The sequence below is a fragment of the Osmerus eperlanus genome, chromosome 13, assembly GCF_963692335.1.
Source record: "Osmerus eperlanus chromosome 13, fOsmEpe2.1, whole genome shotgun sequence".
NCBI lineage: Eukaryota > Metazoa > Chordata > Actinopteri > Osmeriformes > Osmeridae > Osmerus > Osmerus eperlanus.
The window spans coordinates 7,095,784-7,116,728 of NC_085030.1; the positions used below are offsets into that span (position 1 = coordinate 7,095,784).

The following is a 20,945-nucleotide window of genomic DNA, read 5'->3' on the forward strand; positions in this document are numbered from 1 at the left end:
GCGAATCTGAGGAAGGAGTCTGATTCAGCCCCAGCAGATCTGTTTGGGGTCCCACGGGCCCCCCACTGATGGACAGTCTCTTTCCCAGCATGCCCTCCACTGGGTGACCTCACTGAGGGAGCCACTTTCCATCCAGTGAAGGGGCAATGATCTTATTGACCAACCTTCCTCTCTCTTTCTCTTCCTCTCTCTCTCACTTTCTGTGTCCTTATGTTGACCCAATTGGAAATTCTGTCAAATAATGTCACTTGAACAGAATCATTACAGAAGGGCTGATGTGGTGTATGACTGTCCTAATTGCCTACTTGATAACCTAAGAAGGACACAAAATCAAAGAAGATTGAAAGCAATGGTGTCTTGAGTCAAGAGGTCTATGAAATACAGATTTCTCAGGACAGATTAAGCCAGATTGCTTCCCATTTGTCTCACCTCAATTAAAAACTGATTACTTTTACCACAGAGCATTCCCATTGTCTCTTGCTTTATTACCTCAAAACACACAACATTATGGAAATTACCTTGTTGCGCCTTTTTATCTAAATTGATCCAAGTCAAGGCAATCAACTGAAAAAGCCCTATCTGGTTTCATGCGAGTGGTTCCTTTTGTCCCCCTGTCACCTTATTATACCTGGAGCTGCATCTGAAGCCTGAGGGGCGGGTGGGGGTTGTGGGGGTGGAAGGGGGGGCGAGACATGGTGGAGGGTCGGGGGCTGGAGGGAGGAGGGGGACAGTCGGGAGGGAGGAACAGGGAGGGGTTGCTGTGGGCGATGGGTCTCATCCGTGAGAGAGCTCATCACTCATACTGATGGAGTAGTTAATATGCCTGGCTCCTCCCTCCCGCTGGGACGGAGGGACAGTGACAGGGACAGCTGGCAGACACGATGGTAGGGCCTTGCCACGCATAGACCTCGACATAAGGTAACCTCTTCATCACCCTTCATGGTGGTGGGACAAACATTACTGTGGCTGTTTCCCTACCACTCGACCACTTCCCTATGGTTTAATTGGTCACTTTCATTAATCCAGTTTGACTATTCTTACAACACATAAATGCTGCTTGGCTTACCTATATGACTCAATGAGATCTTACTGTGAAGTAGCTCAATATGCAGGAAGCTGCCAAATTAACAGTTCAACTTAATTAAAATGTTACACCATTTAATTGTAAAAAAAGCAAAACAGTTAGTTAAAGGTGTAAGAAATGTGCTACCAGCATGAAGTCCAAGGCCAGTCAAAGATTTATTGAGATCCGAAGAAAAATAAACTACTGATAAATGCTGTAATGATTGTGAAATGCGGTTAATGATATGGCTGACATAGCTCCTGGCTCTATTCAGCTCCAATTGATAATGGTCTCATTTGAGATGTGGAAGTTAATTGGCTCCCTCCTACTGTATGGCAAACACTAATGAATCAACTGATGAATCAGGTTCACGGAGTACGTCACACTCAGCTCCTCATTTCTGAGTAGACAAACTCTCCCTGGCATGCTTGTGTCCTTCTATTCCATGCTGTATAGAACGCCAGTGCCTTCACAGGAAGGCGATGAGTCACGCTCGTGCCCTGATAGAGCGAAGGACGGATATACTGATAAGTTAATTGTAACCATTACAAACCAATAGACGGCGCTGTTATAATGTCACCATTCCCATCCAGAGATAAAGAGCTATTGTGAGGTGACATTGAGACTGAACTTGACAAGCCATCACTGTGCATTATGAATTGGACACACACACAACTTGATTTCATCAGGCTGTCCTGAAATAATCGCAGTCTAATTTCCTAAATAAGAAAATGAATTAAATGTAGCCTTTCATTTCAAGGCAGATGGGAAGGAAATATGCGCTGCTCTGCATACTAAAAGCAGGCCTGGCGTGTTCACTTCCCCCCTTAACGACATGCTTTGTGTCCTCCTTTAATTTGAATGTCAGGAGCTTTTCCTTCATAAGTCTGTAAGTGTTTGAGTGGCTTCTAGGTGCCAATTACAGTTGCCTTAGATGTGCCTAGAATATAGTCCTTTCAACAAATGGAAATGAATACCTAATCAAGGGCCATGTTGAGACATCTGAGCATCAACCCCAAATACCCAATTGAGATTAAAAAGCAAGTTTACCAGGAGCATCTTTCCTTCACTGGTAACACTTTATAATAAGTCAACGCTTTTTGGCATTTACAAAGTGTTAACCAATAGTTAATTAATCCTTTATAAAACATTTTTAAACATTAACAATACATTATTAAATAGTTAATAAGTTTATATTAAACACTATGTTGATCATTAATAAACACTGTTAAATATTATGGATTTTATTCATAATACAATATAAGGTGTTTGATAACTGCATTATCATACTTTAAAGACAGCTTGTTAATATAGTTGCAAACCAGTAGTTTAAAAGGTGTTAGCGGTACATGAGCTGGTATAGAACGCATTAGCAAATGGTGAACAAACCATTTACATTACCTTTACAAAGCATGAGTAAATCACTAACAACATATTAACTTGTGTCTTTAATTAAAGTTCGCCAAGTGGAATACATTATGTACACTAATACTTAGCAGATATCTTAACAACTATTTTATAAAGACTTACTAATGATGCAACTTCTGATTAGTAATGCAAGTTATAAAGCATTTACTAACTGTTAGTTAAGGCTTTTGCGTGACCTAATCTAAAGTGTGAACTATCTATGCCTTATTAAACATTTATAAGTTATTTATTAAGGTATTCTTGTCCATTCTCGAACCTCACATTCACAAAGGCTGAACATACGTTTCTCAAAAGGAAACAGACACAACACAATGTGATACTCAAAATTACTATTTTATTGAAGTAACGACAGGCATGTGTCTTACTAGTACTTACTACTTAGCTCTACTACAGTAACCGAGAGTGACAGCGGTCGATACGTTAAAACCTCAGTTTGATATCTATTTCCCGGCATGACCGAACGGTCGAGGTTAGTAAGTTGTTTATTATATGCCATTTTTAGCTCTTTCCATTTAACTAAAACATGTCGTTTTGTTCAGCTCTACTCAAGTCTTCTCACGGTGTGTTTCAGGTGTTAGCACCTAGCAACCAATCTGAAATCTGAGCAACCAAACCTAGCAATCTGCCTAGCGCTTGTCGTTTATCTCTCTGTGTTCACACTTTTCTGCTCTTTCAGAAAGTTAAGAATTTCCTCGTCGCTGTTGATGTCTTCATTGTCATCTGGATAGTAAAACTCCTCGATCTTCATTTTGAAGATGACATCAGCGGAGGGCAATATGAATACGTATCAGACCGCAGATGAGGTCAATACGCCATAGACCATGAATACGCGGCTAGCATGACTACCCATTAGCCAATCAGAACGCTCGTAATGTTGTCGCAATTGAACCAATATGCTGTTCTTATTGGTCCAGAAGACGTTCTCAAAAGAGTTGTTGATATGTTGCCTTGGAGATGTAGTGGCGTCACCAGTACAAGTGCAGCTGATTGCTCTGAGAAGATGGCGTCTGCTCCAGATTCGCCGTGTTTGATTTGGAATCTTCCCACATATTGTTGTAGTATATAAGAAACCAAATGTTTACTCTTCGACAGGTCAGCAAACGCTTTGTCGCCTCAATTTGTTAAAACGATTTGTTTGTAACGTTTTAACAAATCTCTGCTTTCAAAGGCGTTTGCAGACCTGTCGAGGAGTAGCTAAACATTTGCAGTTTATTACAGCCATTTTTGGAAAATAAAATACAGCCTTGGGTAACCAACTTTTATACCAATTCTACTGTATTGCTTCTTAATGGAAATAAAATACTATTTTATTACCCAGGTAAATAAATTAACAGCTATTTCTTATAAAAAACAAAAACACAAAATCTATATAGTCTATAAATACTTAATAAGGCATAGATAGTTCACACTTTAGATTAGGTCACGCAAAAGCCTAAACTAACAGTTAGTAAATGCTTTATAACTTGCATTACTAATCAGAAGTTGCATCATTAGTAAGTCTTTATAAAATAGTTGTTAAGATATCTGCAAAGCATAGCCTAGTGTACATCATGTATTCGACTTGGCATACATTAATTAAAGACCTAAGTAAATACGTTGTTAGTTATTTACTCATGCTTTATAAAGGTAATGTAAATGGTTTGTTCACCATTTGCTAATGCTTTCTATACCAGCTCATGTACCATTAACACCTTTTAAACTACTGGTTTGCAACTATATTAACAAGCTGTCTATAAAGTATGATAATGCAGTTATTAAACACCTTATGAATTGTATTATGAATAAAATCCATAATTGTTAACAGTGTTTATTAATGATCAACATAGTGTTTAATAATAAGCTTATTAACTATTTAATAATGTATTGTTAATGTTTCAAAATGTTTTATAAAGGATTAACTAACCATTAGTTAACACTTTGTAAATGCCAAAAAGCGTTGACTTATTATAAAGTGTTACCCATTCACTTTTTCCTTATTTCCCACATACCCATCACACATAAATGTATTTAGTGCACAGTACAGTAGTTGTATTACACAAATCCATGAACCATTCTTTCACATTCCCTGGAGAAAAGGCTTTGGAGGTGCCATCAGCATTGCTCATCCATTCACCTCTCTCCTCCACCGGCCCCTTTGCGCCAGTGAAGTTGTGTGGGCATGCCGTCATGTTCTCCTGTCATGTTCTCACGTATTTCTCGTTGTGGAGATAAACGTTATCGTTGTCCAACATCCCACCTATTAGCCTTCGCTAAATGGATGTGGGTATAGCTTGTCAGCCTTCAAGGTAGAAAATTACATGCCACTAATTGTATAGGCTAAAGTCCGATTTAATGATTTCCCTTGCAATATCCGACACATACTGTAGGCTGTGGTTTGTTCAATTATCACTACATTGGGTTTGCAATTTTTTGTTTGTTTTGTGTGGGTGTGTTCGTGTGTGTACAAGTGTGTGTGTATGTGTGTGTGCCTGTGTATGAGTGTGTCTGTGTGTGTGGGTGTGTGGCATGACGCCCAGGGCATCCAGACCACACTTTCTTGGCAGTGAAATAAGCTTCAGGCGGTTCAGAGACCCTTTGGAAAACTCCTGAGGGGGAACCAAGGGTTAAGGCCCCTGCTCACACACGTCCTGTGGATCTGGTGCTCACACACTGGCTTGACTATCCTCACAAGCAGCAAGCCCATTACAGATACAGCGTCTATCATTCATGCACTGTATACAGTATCTACTCCTGAGATCAAGCTGACACGGGTGCTCGTTTTGAAGCATCATTTCCAAGGCTGAATAATAGCCAACATCTTGTGAGTCCTGATATGATCTTCTGTTTACTATTCACCACCATTCCAAAGCAGCCATTCACTTCTGCACAATTTATTGACTTTTGTAAAGGTGCGCTTCGGTCGGGTAAAATTGCGAATACATGGAGAACTTATCTGTAAAGGTGAGTCATGTACAGAATCTCTGCAGAAAGATCGGCAAGCACAGAAGTCCTCTTCTAATCCCAAAGGAGGCAAAGCCCTTTGTGTGTGCTTTTGTGTGTTGTGGTGCATGTGTATGCTTGCATAATTATATGTGTGTGTGTCTGTCTGCTTGTATGTATGTGTGTGCTTGTGTCTGTATGTTCATAGAGGTGTGTGTGTGCTGATGTGTTTATGTGTGAGTCTATGCGTGTGCGCCAGTTGTGGGAGATTATGGTAACAACACGTTCCTGCCTTCAGTGACGGCCAGTGATTAATGACGAGAAGTATGTTTGTCAATGCCAGCCGCCCAAGAGGGGGAGGCTTTAGAACATGCACGGACTACACAATTAGGAGGGGCGGGGAGGTTAAGTAACACTTCGTTTATTACAAACTCATCACAGCAGATCAAACGCAAACACACAATGAGGATGAATATGAGGATTGGGATGCCCTCCAGTGATGTTCTGTGCTGCACTGTGGGATTGTGCTTTTTTGCTGTTCCATGAACCATCAGATGACTGGGCTTTGCTGTTCAGTAATGGAAACTCAGTGGGTAGTTCAGCCCAGCTTCCTGTGGACAAAAGCACCTCCTTTGAAATCAAAACCCCTCTGAGTAAAAGCATTGATTAGAAATGGAGGGAGAGAGATTGTCAAAGACCTACACAGTCTCTATTTGTGAAAGTGTAAGATGCCACTTGGCGAGAAATACACTTTTGTTTTGTGTTTGAATCCTCCTGTTTATTGCTCTTAATCAGATAGGTGGTTGTGTGTGTGTGTGTGTATGTGTTTGTCACACTCTTGTGATGGTGCGTGGATGGCATTACCTGCTCTATGACTGAAGTTGCCTGTTAATCCAACTATTCTAAAATGACAATTTAAAGAAAGCTGAATTTCAACATTTAATAAAACAGATGAGAGGCAAATAAAAAGAATATTTCAGTTGACAAAGAGCTTTTTCCAATCTGCTATGTAATGGCAAGACATTGCAAGAACTTCTTCTCTGTTCAAACAACGTGGGTAAGTCTTTTTGCTTTTGGCTACTTCCTTAGCATACGGGACATGTTTGATGTTGAATATTAAGAATGAGGGGACATGACATTGGTTTCATTCTAAGTAAACATTAACATTTTCATTTCATTTTTCAAACAGCAATCTGTTTGCCTTTGATGTTTGTAATTCATAGTTTCTTTGTGCCCCAAAAATCATGTTTTGGGGGCTAATCGTGTTGGCAATTCTAGGAACCTAATTTACGAGACCCCTCCCCTTCACTCTCATTCATTTTAACCCTCTGATGTCAATTTAAAATAGAACAAGAAACCTGTATAGGAATACCAAAAATACTAGAAACGAATATTGGTGCGTACTAGTCAGCCTCATGAGCTAAGAAGTAATGTGATATAAAATAATTCTCCTAAACTTTAGATAAATACCAAGCACAAAAATAAGTAAGTAAATATGAAGTAAACAACAAGATACAGTGTTTTGTAGAAATAAAAACGTTTGTGATGATTTGGTAGAGAAGGTTTGTTGGATGTCTGTAGTATCTGGTGCGTTCACGGTTCTTGTCATTATATTACATAATGTAATGACCATAATTAGAAGCATTTCAAACAGCAGGCATTCAGTGAAAGCTTAAGGACCATGAGTCATCTTTATCACTACTGCCCTCACATGTTTTTCCATCCAAGAATAATTATTAGAACGTTGAAAGTGCCAGAAAATGATAAATGAACAATTAAACCAAGTTTTGAATGGACTTTAGATTTATATATATTTTTTTTTACAAAAATAGCCAACACATGATAACAGCAAATGTTAATCTTTCAATGTGAAAAGAATGCTGTATAAGTTGTAGTTCACAAGTTCTATGTTCAAATTATTTTTTCAATGTGGCGGCTGACATCTTGGACCATTGTTATCTAATATTGAATCAGATGGTCGTCAATTTAGAGAATGTAAAGCACTTTAAACCCAGTTTGATATGCATTAAGACAATACATTACCTTTTTAGTACATTGGGGTGAGGGTAACATTCCACCTAAGTTCATTAAGTTTCATTTTCCATTTTATCTCTTCTGAAGTGGGTCATTAAGTGAAAGACGTCTGGGTAACTGATCAGCTAATCTCCCCATGATTTATGTGGCAGGGAAACGGAGGACTTAACCAAAGCTTGGAAGGCATTGATTACTGACATGGTTAATTGGCTAAACCCACTGGTACATTGAGACAGGCTTATTGGAAATGTCAAATCAAGCAACTCATTTGCATTCATGATGTATGGTGTCTATTCCAGCTTCTGCTCAGGCAGCACAAACTGACACACATTGCGATGGAGGAATGGCTGGAAGCTCTCCTGCAAATTTGCAACTGACCATCTGTCCTTTCCAAGGCGTTGGCTGCGTTTAAACTTTGAACTTTTTTTCCCGCAGAGGAGCCACATACATCTATTCACTGAGCTAAGCTTGACTTTGGTTGAATAGAGGACAAGTGCTTTGGTGGATGGACTCACGCAGACAGTGAGATTCAATTCACCTAAGTTAAAGGAACATACTGCTGTTAGACCAAACGAGATAGAAAGGTGTTGACAGTTGTCTGACCATTTGATGGCCTTCAGCATTAATGTGTGTTGTTTGGAAATCAATAGAACTCCCAGACTGCAATTTTTCTCCACAATTACCCACCATATTGAATGTAGCATGTTCAAATGCCTGGTACATACGTCTAAAAATAAATGGCGTACCCTACAGCCATTGCTCTGACACCTCCAGGCAGCAATAAAGTAAGCCATGAGATCCACTGACTCAAAGCTAACCTATAGGACCACCTCACCTGCCACCAAAAGTGGAATAAGTGTAATTATAGTACACTTTCAGAACCTTTGTCAAATTTGAAGTTGATGTAGAGTACAGTACTCCAGTCCATAACTGGGGTCAAACATTCTAACTAGACCTCATTATATCTAGTGCACTTAGCTCTTCACTGAATTGTACAGCCATCTCATTTACCTGCAGATGATCTAAGTATTAAGACTCAGAGAAAAAAAGGATGAAAGCTTGAACAATGTAATTTCACCTGTATACAGTATCTTAATTACGGTCCAAAGGTACAGTATAGGGTACCAACATTATTCTTTTTCACTATTTAACTATAGGGTTGCAGTATAGCGTTAAAGGGTTACATGTCTGATATTTCAGAAGGTAATTTGTACAAAGGTCATCCTTTTGAATGTTGCAACACCCACATTTACAATTAGAAACCAAGAGGTCTCTTGCTGAGCTGCATCTCGATGAACTTGAGAATGGAATACGTTGGCCACAAAAGTACGCTATCACCGCTAATTATCCACCTCCTTAAACAGGGGGTCAACATGATGTGCTCTCTTAAGTTCTGTTAGGAGCTGTAAACGACTGCTCTTTCCAGTTTAGGTATATGCTGGTTCAGGGATCAGTTTTCTCAACATGTTGCCTTAGGAACAAGAGGCTGAGGTGACAAGAGAATATGTAACTTAACTGAAGTAACGCTTTACAGTCAATTTCACTGTTCAGCTTCAAAATTCCATATCTACTCTGCAAGAATATCTCTAATTTATTAATGTTTTGAAAAGGTTTTAGTAAATGAGAGCTCCTCTTCAAAAGCTTTATTCACTCAAACCAGACAGACATCCGGGAGCACAAAGCTGTCCAAAAAAAAGGGTTTCTACTTCTAGTTCTTTCAGTAACTAGACTGTAAAGACAAATAAAAAGGAAATGAGAAGTGGCTCAATGAATTTCATTTAAACATCTCATTAATATGCCTCAAAGCACTGAAAGAGAGAGAATGAGGAAGAGCGATTTGAAAATGGTATTGTGTCATTGTGTTTAATTTGAGGAACGCACCAGTGGCAAGCCTTACGACAGATCGAGTTCTCTCTCCATAAATCTCTCTCCACAGACGCAGATCTGAGGGAAAGAACCCTCTGAAATAAGATAGAAAATGTCTCATCTCATGAGCTGTCATGACGGTTCATTGAGATAGATTGAGAACCATGGTAAACATGGTAAAGGCTCCTGCCAAAACAGATAAATATCTCCCGCTCTGTTGTAATGTCCTCTGAATACCCTGTACACAATGCACACGTCACCCAGAAAAAGGGCTCAGGTACATAACATGACCACCCAGCCACCAAATCTCTGGAAACAGTTCAAGGAAAATGTATTTTCAAATATAAGTTTCTACATTGATCATCCACCAAGGGAACATTATGTGTAGTGGTGTGGAAAGTATATTGGACTTGCTTTCAGCAGGTTGCCAATCATGAAGTCAGAAATAAATGTTCAGTGTAGATTGTTAAAATATTTCAATAGAGAAAGGGAGTGTATGAAAAAACTGCACTTTAATACATGACTGGGTTGCTGGATTCGATATGGCAGGGTTTCTTTTTTACAAAAGCATTCCCGGAGACGAGCACAGTAATTCCAAGTCTAGTTGTAACATCTCTTTTCCCATGTTTCTTGAGTCAAGCTCAATTGTCACCTTCCTGTATTAGGCTATGATATGATTTAATTGAGAGGTGGATTATGATGAATTCTTTTGAATTGATAGTTGAAGCTGCATCCTGGAGTAACCCGGAGCAGGTGCACAGTATAACAACCCTATTCCAATGTGAGCACTTTATAATTGTGCTTCTATTCATATGGTTTCTTTCGTCTTCTTTTCATCCCTGATCCCCTTCAACCCCTCTCATTGTGTAAACTCTGTCTTTTATATTCTCTTATCTCTTCCTTTCTGTCTTCCTCTCCTCTCCTCTTCCCACTGCTCCTCCCCTCCCCTCCTACAGCCCTGCAGGAGGTGGTATCTGCGAGCAGAGACTGCCTGGTGGCTGGAGACTCCTGCTCCAGTGACGAGACCTGCAGCCCACGCCTGCGGACCCTGCGCCAGTGTGTGGCAGGCAACGGCAGCATGAAGTTGGGGCCCGGGGCACGAAGCCAGTGTGCCAACGCCGTGTCAGCCCTTCTCTCCAGTCCCTTACACGGCTGCCAGTGCAAACGGGGCATGAAGAAGGAGAAAAACTGCCTGAGCATCTACTGGAGCCTGCACCAATCTGTCATACATGGTCAGACATAATTTAGATTTGGTGGTGCTCCAGCTTAGTCCAAGTTATGCCGTGCACAGATGAAAATGTACTGAACACAAATGCTGCAATCCGCTGTTGTTTCTTTTTCACGAGAGGCTAAGCCTAGTATTTGTTCATGTTGTAAAGTTATATACCGGTACTGCATGTATCAGTCCATGGAGATATATTGTATTTGTTTCATTGACCTACAGTATAAAAGAGGTATTTTTGCTAAAATGAACTGTGAAACACGTTAATCTGTTTAGAAACGCTGTCATATTTGACAGGGTTAATACAATGTTCCCTCTCCCCTCAGGTCTCACCCTGGTGGAGAGTTATCCCTATGAGGCTGTGGAGAGAGACTATGACTATGTGCGTCTGGCCTCCATCACAGCCGGTATGTCCACTAACCTCCATTGATTTACATGCTTTTTCCCCTCTGAATCTCATCTCTAACTATTGTTTCCTGGGTTTTTTTCTCACTGAAGAGAGGCCTTGTTGTCTTTGTCATCTGCCTGCGGGAAGCCCTCAGGCAGAGAGGTGTCCACAATGTGTAATCCAGGCATCTTAAAAAATAGAAACAATTACGTGTGTTTCAGCGCAACACAATGAACACATTTAAAGAGTAAATATTTGATATCACCTCTGGTTTTACCTCTACATTATGTGATCAACGTCAATTTTAAGTCATGTCACAAACTGACCTCTTTTTGTTTACCTTGGTTGGGTTAGCCAGGAAGATGGGACAACCACTCAAACTATAACTTTTTTCAAAGATAATAATTTCACTGTATAATAGTAACAACTAAATCAGACTGGGTTGATTCATTCACAGCCATTGTCTCCTGTTCATAGTGAATATCTGAATGACATCTGAATTTCGACTGACCTCTACCCTCCTCCTCTTACTGCAGACTCAGAGGTTGGCATGACAACAGTGAACCGTTGCCTGGACGCCGCCAAGGCGTGTAACGTGGATGATCTGTGCCAGAAGTTACGCACCGAGTACGTCTCCGCCTGCATCAAGACCACCGCCAAGTCGGGCCTGTGTAACCGGGCCAAGTGCAACAGGGCTCTGCGACGCTTCTTCGACCGCGTTCCCCCAGACTACACGCACGAGCTGCTCTTCTGCCCCTGCACGGACACGGCCTGCGCAGAGCGGCGCCGGCAGACCATCGTACCTGGCTGCTCCTACGAAGGCCCTGACAAGCCCAGCTGCCTCACTCAGATGCGTATATGCAAGGATGACTATGTGTGCAGGTCAGTTGATGCGGAAGGTGTGTATGCAATGGCAGACTTTCAGTATTTGAGCTGTTTAGCTGATGCTATATATGCATCAAGGTGGACTTCAGGGACTGTATGTGTGCAGATTAGTTTCCAAAGGTTAGTTGGACAGTACAGGAGTAAGCCATTAAGACAAGACCACAAGTGAACATAAGGCCTAGAGAAGACCACGAGTAAGACCAATAGAGTTCCACAAATGTACCCTATATGCTCTGTCATCACCCAACAGCGTGCAGTACTGGGTAGGGTTGGGTACCACAGGTTCACTTGAATGAACCACAACTCCCATCTATGGATCCTGTCTCATCATTGTGGAGCCATAAGAAGAATGTGGTCATTCAACGGACGAAATGGCCTAGTAATCTAACCTTAAAGCTTTTCTATCAACATGGTCAGAACACCCCAGAGAGTCTGTTGAACTAACATATTAGTTATATATATTATTTAGAAAATATTTAGCACAGATAAAACAGAAGATGGATAAGAATTATTGCTTATTGCAAATTCGGGTCATAACCATTATTTTCACTGGTCCATTATGCTCAGGGGGCTTTTGCTAATGATTCCAGTTCATGGGGATGAAATACATCATTACTCCAATCTATTTTACCGCTGCACTGGATACATAACGCACTGAACTATAGTAGTAAAAAATCTCAGGTGAAAGAAAAAAAGGTCTATAAAACATTCCGTCATTAGCATCAGTGTAGTTGGTGGCCTGGCCTTGCTGAAGAGTGTTGGTGGTATTGCCTCTGCAGGTCCCGCCTGGCCCAGTTTCAATATGACTGCCAACCCAACAAGTCATCTGCCAATGGCTGCAAGCAAGGGAACCATGGAGCCTGCCTCCTTGCCTACACAGGCTTGATAGGTGAGTACATGTTGGATGGATGATCAAGCATGCATGGAAAAAGGAGAGGGAGAGAGGTTATGTGAATCACTGAATAAAGAGCAGAATAGTCCGTAAGCTAAGGCAAAGGACGAAACCAATACTGAGAGTCAGAGAGGTGTTTATCTGGCAGGGTTGAGTCGAGGAGGAATAGAGGGAGATGGATGGATAAAGATTAGAGAGAGTGAAGAGAGATACAGACATTACGGTAACAGAAAAAAAGGTCTGTGTAATAACGGAAAAGTTCTATTGGTGTGGCTGGCGGATACTACACATGAAGACCCTTAACACGACTTCTGAGGAATAGGCGCTCTTTAGATCCTGTGATATAAAGGCTTTTTTTCCTTCAAAGATTTTATTTGGGGGGGGGGGGGGCTCTCAGAAGAAGGGCACACCGGCCTAATGCATCTTATAAGTCTGCAATAGTGCCCTTCAGCGCAAACAAACACTTGGCATTTTCATCCCTGCTTTGTATTTATGAAACACTTGAAAATGCTCCGCTCGATCTTAAAAAACGCAGGAGGGAGAAAGGACGAAGACAGATCCACGTTTACTGGCTGCGACTAAAGCAGTGTACTTGAACTCTCACCAGCCACGCTACAACATTGGTGAATGGGAAAATAAAATGTTCCATTCAGTAGGATCTAATATTCCACCTACAGTATTAATACAACAGGCCTTCACAGGGAGTTTATATCGGATATTGGATAACGTTGGTATTTGACATTTAGGCGAGCTTGGTCTCTGTGTCTGCAGGCAGCTCCATCACGCCCAACTATGTGGACAACTCCACGTCCAGCGTGGCCCCCTGGTGCTCCTGCTCCACCAGCGGGAACCAGCGAGAACAATGCTCCGGCTTCCTGGAATACTTCACAGAGAACATCTGCCTCGGTGAGTGATTCTGCATTTGGCGTGTATGTGCGTGTGTGTATCTGTGTGTGTCGTGGGGAGGGGTACACGTATCTTGTTTTGATAGCACAGTGTTTATGTGCCCTTATTCCATATTGACTTACTTACTACTGCTGTGGTAATACTTTTGCTTTTCAAAGCTTTATTTAGGTCTGCTTCTGATAAGAGAGAGAGAGAGAGAGAGGGAGAGGGAGAGGGAGAGGGAGAGAGAGAGGGAGAGGGAGATGAAAAATATGCTTTTACTCCTCATTAAAATAATTGGTCCACTTTGACAATGGATTTTCAGTCATTAGAATATGCATGAGTACAGTACAGTATTCGTTGAATTCCAAGGACAGAAGCTGCATCAACGGATTGGTTTAATGGTGTGTTTACCTCAACTGACATTTCACTCTCTTAGTTATTTCAAAATGTGTTTTGTATTTCTCTGTGAAAGAGAGATGAGGAGACAATGTTATTCCATGTTCTGTCTAACTAATTTGCATTGATGAATAGCTGCTCTAAGAGACCGTGGCGAATGACACTTCCCCGGAGGAAAAGAGGGAGCAAGTCCTAAAGATAGTTTGACAGGGGCAAATTGGATCCAATGAGACAGATGTGTCCCACAGTTACCTGTAGGCCCAGATAGAAGGGTCGAGAGATGTATTTAAATGAGCAATCTCCTCACTGGTGGAATTAACACACAGCCTGGTCTCTCACCCTCCCACTCACTATTTATCTCTCCCTCTTTCCTTTCCTCTCTTCTCTCACTTCTTACCTCTCTCACTTCTTTCCTAACTCCCACTCTCTTTCTCACTCTCTTTCACCCTCTCTCTCTCTCTCTCTCTCTCTCTCTCTCTCTCTCTCTCTCTTTCTCTTTATTTCTCTTGCGCTCATCAATCATGCCCATTGTGTATTCTTGGTAATCCCACCTGGGTGTTCACCTCTCAGCTTTGAGTAACAAAGAAATAGGTTAGCCCTGTGATTCTAAAGTAATTGCATGTTTATTAAATCTCCATCCCAATGCCTTGTGCATTTGCCTGTTGAAACAGTTGATGCGTTGTCTGATTTTGTGATGTGTGATGCGTTCGGATGATAAATGCTGCACGTATTGGACTGTAATGCAGTGTTCTATACTGTCACTTTTATGTAGAGAGACAGCTGAGATCAACACAATAGACAGTGGCAGGGTTTTGCTAAACTGCGGAGGACAGGCAAGCTTCCTTTTGGAAGATGTTCATTATCACTTCACATCAAGCTAACTTTCACGTTCTTTTCCGGCTCCATTTCAAGAGGTGCATGCGTCACTGGGTGACTCATTATAGTATGTATATGATTTTCATGTTCTATATTCACATCCCCACGGTCCCTCCGTGTTTCGTCCAATTTCTCCAGTGCCTTTTATATATAGTGAATAATTGATCCTCCTTATTATTGACTTTGCTACAGTGCTTCTCATCTGCCCTGTTTAAACAGAACCATCTCTCCCACCAGAGTGCTGGGAGGTAAATCGCATCTATCTGATAGCTAGCAGCCTTCACTTAGCCTCAGCCTGTGACCAAATAGGACACAGAGAGAGATCTCAGAGTTGTTTGGCCAATACCACTCGTCTGTGAGTTAATGAGGGGATGTGGAGAGGCAGGTGCAGCTGACGAAACCTGAAGAGAATACTGAGTATTTGGCTTTTTTCTTTTACCGCTCAGTAAATCTGAGCAGGTCAGAGGAGCTCAGGCGGAATGCAGAAGGCCTATTTGGTTGTAACTGAATGAAGGGGTTTGATTGGAAATTGATTGGAAATTGATGGAGATATGCTGTAGGCTACTGTATCAGAGCCATTTTTGGGAACTTTGATTGCCAATGCTGTGACTGTTATGTGTCTTTTGTGAAACAGAAAACGCTCTCCTGGCGTTTGGCAGTGGATCGGACCAGGCGCCCACCACCAGCCAATCAGGATTTTCCGTCTCCGCCTCTTCCTTGCCAGCTATGGCGGAGACCATACGGAATGTTCTGGACCCAGTGATACCCACACAGGTGTGCAGATTCTCCGGTCACGGTCTAAGGCAGAGCTATAGTTTGGCAGAAACCCTCATTTCAACAGCAATTTTAGTCTCACTGTAAAACAAGTTAACTTTGCCAATACATTTGCAAAGGTGAGTGTGCCACATTAAGAATCCACCCACACATTAAAGTTTTGGCTCATCATTTTAGAAAGGAAGATGATATATTTTTTGCTCCCAGCAATACTGTGTATAAAAACATAGTGCTGGTGTTGGTGTTGGTTTAGTTTTCTGGCTAAGACCAAAGACCACAATGAAGAATATTTTTGTGGAGCTAAAATCTCTCTCTGTCTCATCCTTAGGCCACAGGAAATGAACCCCTTTGGGGTGATTCAACCATTCCATCCAATGGGCTGCCTAATGTTGCCCCTACTCTCACCCCCATGCCTCCGTCTGCCTTCGCTGGCCTTCTGCTCCTCTCAATGTTCTTCCATAGACATTAAGGACTGAGGGGCCATCTAGGACAAATGTTGCATCACCGGGCAGATGGGAAGATCTGTGGCTCTTGAACGTACCCTGTTCCACTAAATACGTTGAGTATATCTGGTTTTTTTTCTATTTTTGTGTCTTGATGTTCCAATTTCACCTGCCAGATCCTGTCAAAGTATTGACTCGCAGAGCCTGAGGCAGATTGCAACCAATCTGTATATTTGTACATTGCTATTACGTCAGATTCTATTACACAAGAGAATAGCTTTACTGTGGACTAACCTACAGTCCAGCTATTCAAGTATATCCGTAGTTTATTTTTGAGAGTAGCTTGAGAAGAACCATTTAGACACTACAAGGTTGTCTATTAAGATTTATAATAACAGAAAGCTCTTACCTGGAATTATTGTCTGGAGAAATAGACCCTTGTGAAGTGGTGAAATTTGTCTTTATTTTGCTCTCGAAGCACAAACTGATTGGAAAAGACCCTTGAGGACACAGGGCTCTAATGCTACTGGCCTTCCTGTGACTGAACGAGGGACGTTATTTCTGATCAATACTGGAATGGAAGAGATAGACAATGGAGCTCCAATCAGCTCAGCCTTCCAGGACACATTCACCCTGACTTTCTCCACATTCCTGCTGCTGTGTGCACCTGCTGTTGACACAGCACACCTGACATTAACCCTCATGCCCGAGTTGAAGAATGGGCTGTAAGTCAGTGTGCCATGTCGGACTGATTTGTTATCGCTAAAGCTACATTGTTCATTGCCGAAACAACATATTCTTCAGACTCAAAAAACAGTAACTCTTTACATGTAGACCCATTGCTGTGTGTTTTGTGGAAGTGTTGTTATGTATTTCTCACTGTGTACATAGGCATCGCTAACATTGCAGAATTATTGTGCCATATTAAGGCTGGTGCTTGCTATGTGAGGCCAGGCATTACAGAATATGACCTGGTCATGGCCAGACAGTTGTGAATGATTCAGAGTTCTCTGTTTAAAAAAGGCTAATGATTTCTAACAAGAAGGGATTTGTTTAAAGTGCTGAAAATAAATGCTGTCATATAAAGAAAGGCTTTGTGCTGTAGCTTTCCCATGCATATTCTCTACCACACTACCACACAACAGAGGGTTTAGTCTACATTCTGATGTTACTCTTTCGGAATATAAATATGGAATTTAGAGTACTTTATGTAGAAGTCTAACCTTTGTTTACATAGCGTTGTGTTTGCTTGAATTTTAATTGGACCATGGACATCTGGACTGAATTAACCACTTCACTAATTGAAGTTCCAAAAAGTTGAGGTTTTATTGAGCGTGGCATATGCACACAAACTCTAATGCCAACTTAAAGTGCTAAACTTTTCAAAAATGGATTACAACAATACCTTGGAGAAGACCATGGTTGGAGAAATAAACTGAGTCGTAGCTAAGGGGTGAAATTTGTCAAAGGAATCCAAGTTCATTGGGTCTCAAAAACAAACACTCTGGTAACCAATACTTTCCCTGAAGAAGAGGAAGCGTTTTTACTGTTAGTAATTCAAGGATTTGTTGTTTATTACACAGACTGTGAGGCAAGAGGTTTGAGGTAGCTTAATCACTCTGGGGAAGTGGCTTCCAAAACACACGACCACAGGGAAAAATTCCAACTAGTAGATTTGTATTCCATGCACTGACGTGGAACAAATTCCAGCAATTAATATGAATGCTCAGTCGAGGTTGTTAGTATGATTTCCAGTGAGATTACTTCTATAGCTTGTGATAGAAGTAAACTGTACTAAACTCATCACGCTGCATACAGTACAGTGTATGTTATTTTTTCCTAGAAATATTTATTGTAAATGTGAAGCCCTATCTCATTCCTTGTGTCGGATGACTCTAAAGATGGAGTATGATCCCTCACATGTCCCTGTGTGAAATTATAAAAGGATCAGAATAGAAGGTAAATTGTGCCTACACTGAGTAACACTTACCTTGAGAAGACTCAAATTGAAATAGAGCACTGTTACGGCCTGTGGGCCTTTTGTGTATTGTTCGTCTGCCCTATCGTGTTTGCCCCTCCCCCTTTTTGTTCTCCCTGTCGTTGTCCGCAGGTGTCTGTCCGCGATTGGCTGTGTTGTTCCGGATCTCGTCCAATCCCGATCCTGTCCGTCTTCCTCGCAGCCTCTAAAACCCCGGAACCGTCTTTGGAACGGGAGGCAGCCATCCGCATTCTGTCTTGTGTGCACATGTATGTTCTGTCGGTAGCAAGTCCTCGTGTTTTGTTGCCTTTAGTGTTGTTCGTTTGGTTGTTCACAGGAGAGAGGGGACAGGTAAGCCGCCCATGGGCATACACTGCCATCACGCAGCTTACTCCCTTGTTAAACTCACTAGGCAAGGAACGGTGCCGCCCCTTGTAATTTTGTTAGAGAGGCATTATTTGGGTTAGGCAGGGTGTTTAGCATTTTTATTGTTTTCATTCCTTTGGCACCGTTCATGGTCCCCTTGTTCTCCTGTGACGCCTTTTCTGTTCATAAAATAAAACGCACGGTTGTCTACATATACCTTCGTTTGGAGTTCATGTTGGCTGCTGGTTTGCTGGTTGTTAGTCCCTCCTTTGCCCCTAGACATCGAAAGCCTTAGTTTATTCGGTTCAGTCAGGGAGGGTCGTAACAAGCACTACCCTAACCCTAACCCTAACCCTATATTTTCCCCTGTAACTGCAAATATTGTTGCCAAATAGATTTTTGAAAAGGAGCCTTATTTTGTGAAAGTAAAAAACACATCTGCGTCATTCCTTCCAACACATTCTAGCTACAGAGGGGGAGGTATAAGGTTTTGAACATGAAGTGTGTGCGCAAACCCATTGCAGTGAATAAGCTTTGGTTTGGACTCCTATGTGATGAAGCAGTATTGGTCATAGTACTTCCCCTCTCAGAAAGCTTTTGATTATCACTAAGAAAACATGATCAGGAGAAAAACATTGCGCAACTTTCAAGAGGGGATAGGAAAGGAAAATTCACAATTTTAAGACGGGTCCATAGCTTCAAACATTTCTTTTTTCAGCAAACAGAAAATTGCTTTTGACATTTAAAGAGTGCAAAAGGTAATAACGGTCCCCTGAAAATGTGAAGCGGCTGTGTTTCACATTTCTTTTTGTGAGACCTTTTTACTTTCCTTCCTTTTTCAGACACATAAAACTTAAAATGCTATTTCAGGAAATGACATGACAGAAGATAAGACCCACTTATGAAACCCAAAGGGAATTGTCACTGGTATACTTCTGCTTTAGAGGTACAGTCTCAAGATAAATTCATGTTTAATGTCATTGTAATCATATGTACATGGGACACGATCAAACAGACGAATTTGGGATTTATTGAGATTGACCTCAACTTTAACTTTCAGGTTTTTATTATGAAGTGATTAATTATGAAACCATAAAAGGATGTTTTGTACAGTCCTTCATAAATCAGGAGCCAATCAACATTAAATAAATAAATAATTTAAAACGTGATATATAGAAGTAACAAAAAAAAGAGGCTGAATTATTGTATACCAGTTGTAAATGTAAGATTCTGCTGAATAGATGAAAGCATGACAAAACTCAACAAAGATCTTAGTAAGAAACAGGAAACAACCATGTCCATTATAAATCGTTAAAGGAATGCACTCTTAATGGATACTTCATGACTTGATATGGATGTTGCACGGCACAAAACCCCTCAAATATTGATTTCCAGACACTGCAGGGACCTGCTTTGATGGTCTGTCTTTAGATGTGCCTGATATTTCACAATTTATATACAGTACTCCAAGGTCAGTTCATGACCCCCCTCGGAGAAGAAACAAAGAATATACATTAAAGGCTGACTGAAGAAAAGACTCTTCTTTTTTGTCAGTGATGGTCGATTGATTATTAGGATTATGAATTTTACTCAAGCTCAATAAAAAAAAATATTGGGAGGGTGTGGAGGATGGTGCAGGGCGGTGGTGAGGGGGGGGTGATGGAGGGATGGAGCAGGGCGGTGATGAGGGGGGGGTGATGGAGGGATGGAGATGGCAAGCCTCACTTCGTCACTTCCTCTCCACTTCTGCTTCGCTTTCAGTGGGGCTGCACTGCTATATTTTTATATGGATTTTATCAGTTTGTTTATGTGCACCCACCCCCCATCTCACCTCAATTTCTATCCACGGTAGTTTCAAATCTGGGCACGATCAATGGAAACAATTGTGCAGTGCTCTGGGGTGTTGAAACCTCTTGCCATTTACTGCAGGATCTCAAGTTCATCTGCAAATATCTACCCAGGGGTTTTCACAAGTCATACCAGGTACGCCTGCATTCTAGGGAGGTCCTCTTTTTTCCATTACCTCCAAAGCCGGCCGTTGTAAAGGAGAATTGTGATCGATTTTGTCTGCTTATTGCTGTAAACACTCCAGCAAAGTATAGCCCGAGTTCATGAAACATGTCAACTTAATTTTCTCGATGTTCTCTCCTTTTGAGTAATGACTTGTTTGCTGCCACGAAGGGCTTCAAACCCCGAAATGAAAAGCAGGGAAAAAACTTGTGGCTACCTCCACAGCAACCAAGTAGAAACATTTTTGCAGAATACAGGCAATACTGTATTGAAAAAAAGGTTAAGAAAGAGTGCCTTTGTTTTCATCTGCTTGTGAAGAGCAAAGCTCTTTTGAAACAGTTTTAAACTAGTGTCGTGCAGAAGTGTACAGTTTAAAGAGCTGCATACACACAGCTTGGTACAATTATGATAGATTTACGGACGTATTTTCCCATGTTGACTGAAAACAGCTACTAAAGCTCTATAGCTATGCTTTGTGTGTTAGCCTTGGGCAGATGCTTTAATCCACAAAATGGAG

The 20,945-nt window shown here is 41.3% G+C and overlaps 1 protein-coding gene across 1 annotated transcript in view; it reads left to right on the forward strand.

Moving 5' to 3' along the window:
* The window catches only part of gfra4b (GDNF family receptor alpha 4b), a 28,130-nt gene extending 10,976 nt beyond the window's left edge, over nucleotides 1-17,154 (forward strand). The window contains exons 2-8 of the mRNA XM_062476274.1: nucleotides 10,267-10,542; nucleotides 10,859-10,939; nucleotides 11,457-11,802; nucleotides 12,585-12,694; nucleotides 13,469-13,603; nucleotides 15,492-15,631; nucleotides 15,960-17,154. Coding sequence (XP_062332258.1) covers nucleotides 10,267-10,542; nucleotides 10,859-10,939; nucleotides 11,457-11,802; nucleotides 12,585-12,694; nucleotides 13,469-13,603; nucleotides 15,492-15,631; nucleotides 15,960-16,100 — 1,229 coding nt within the window. The 3' untranslated portion in view covers nucleotides 16,101-17,154. The remainder of the gene's footprint in view (nucleotides 1-10,266; nucleotides 10,543-10,858; nucleotides 10,940-11,456; nucleotides 11,803-12,584; nucleotides 12,695-13,468; nucleotides 13,604-15,491; nucleotides 15,632-15,959) is intronic.
* Nucleotides 17,155-20,945: the final 3,791 nt, after the last annotated feature.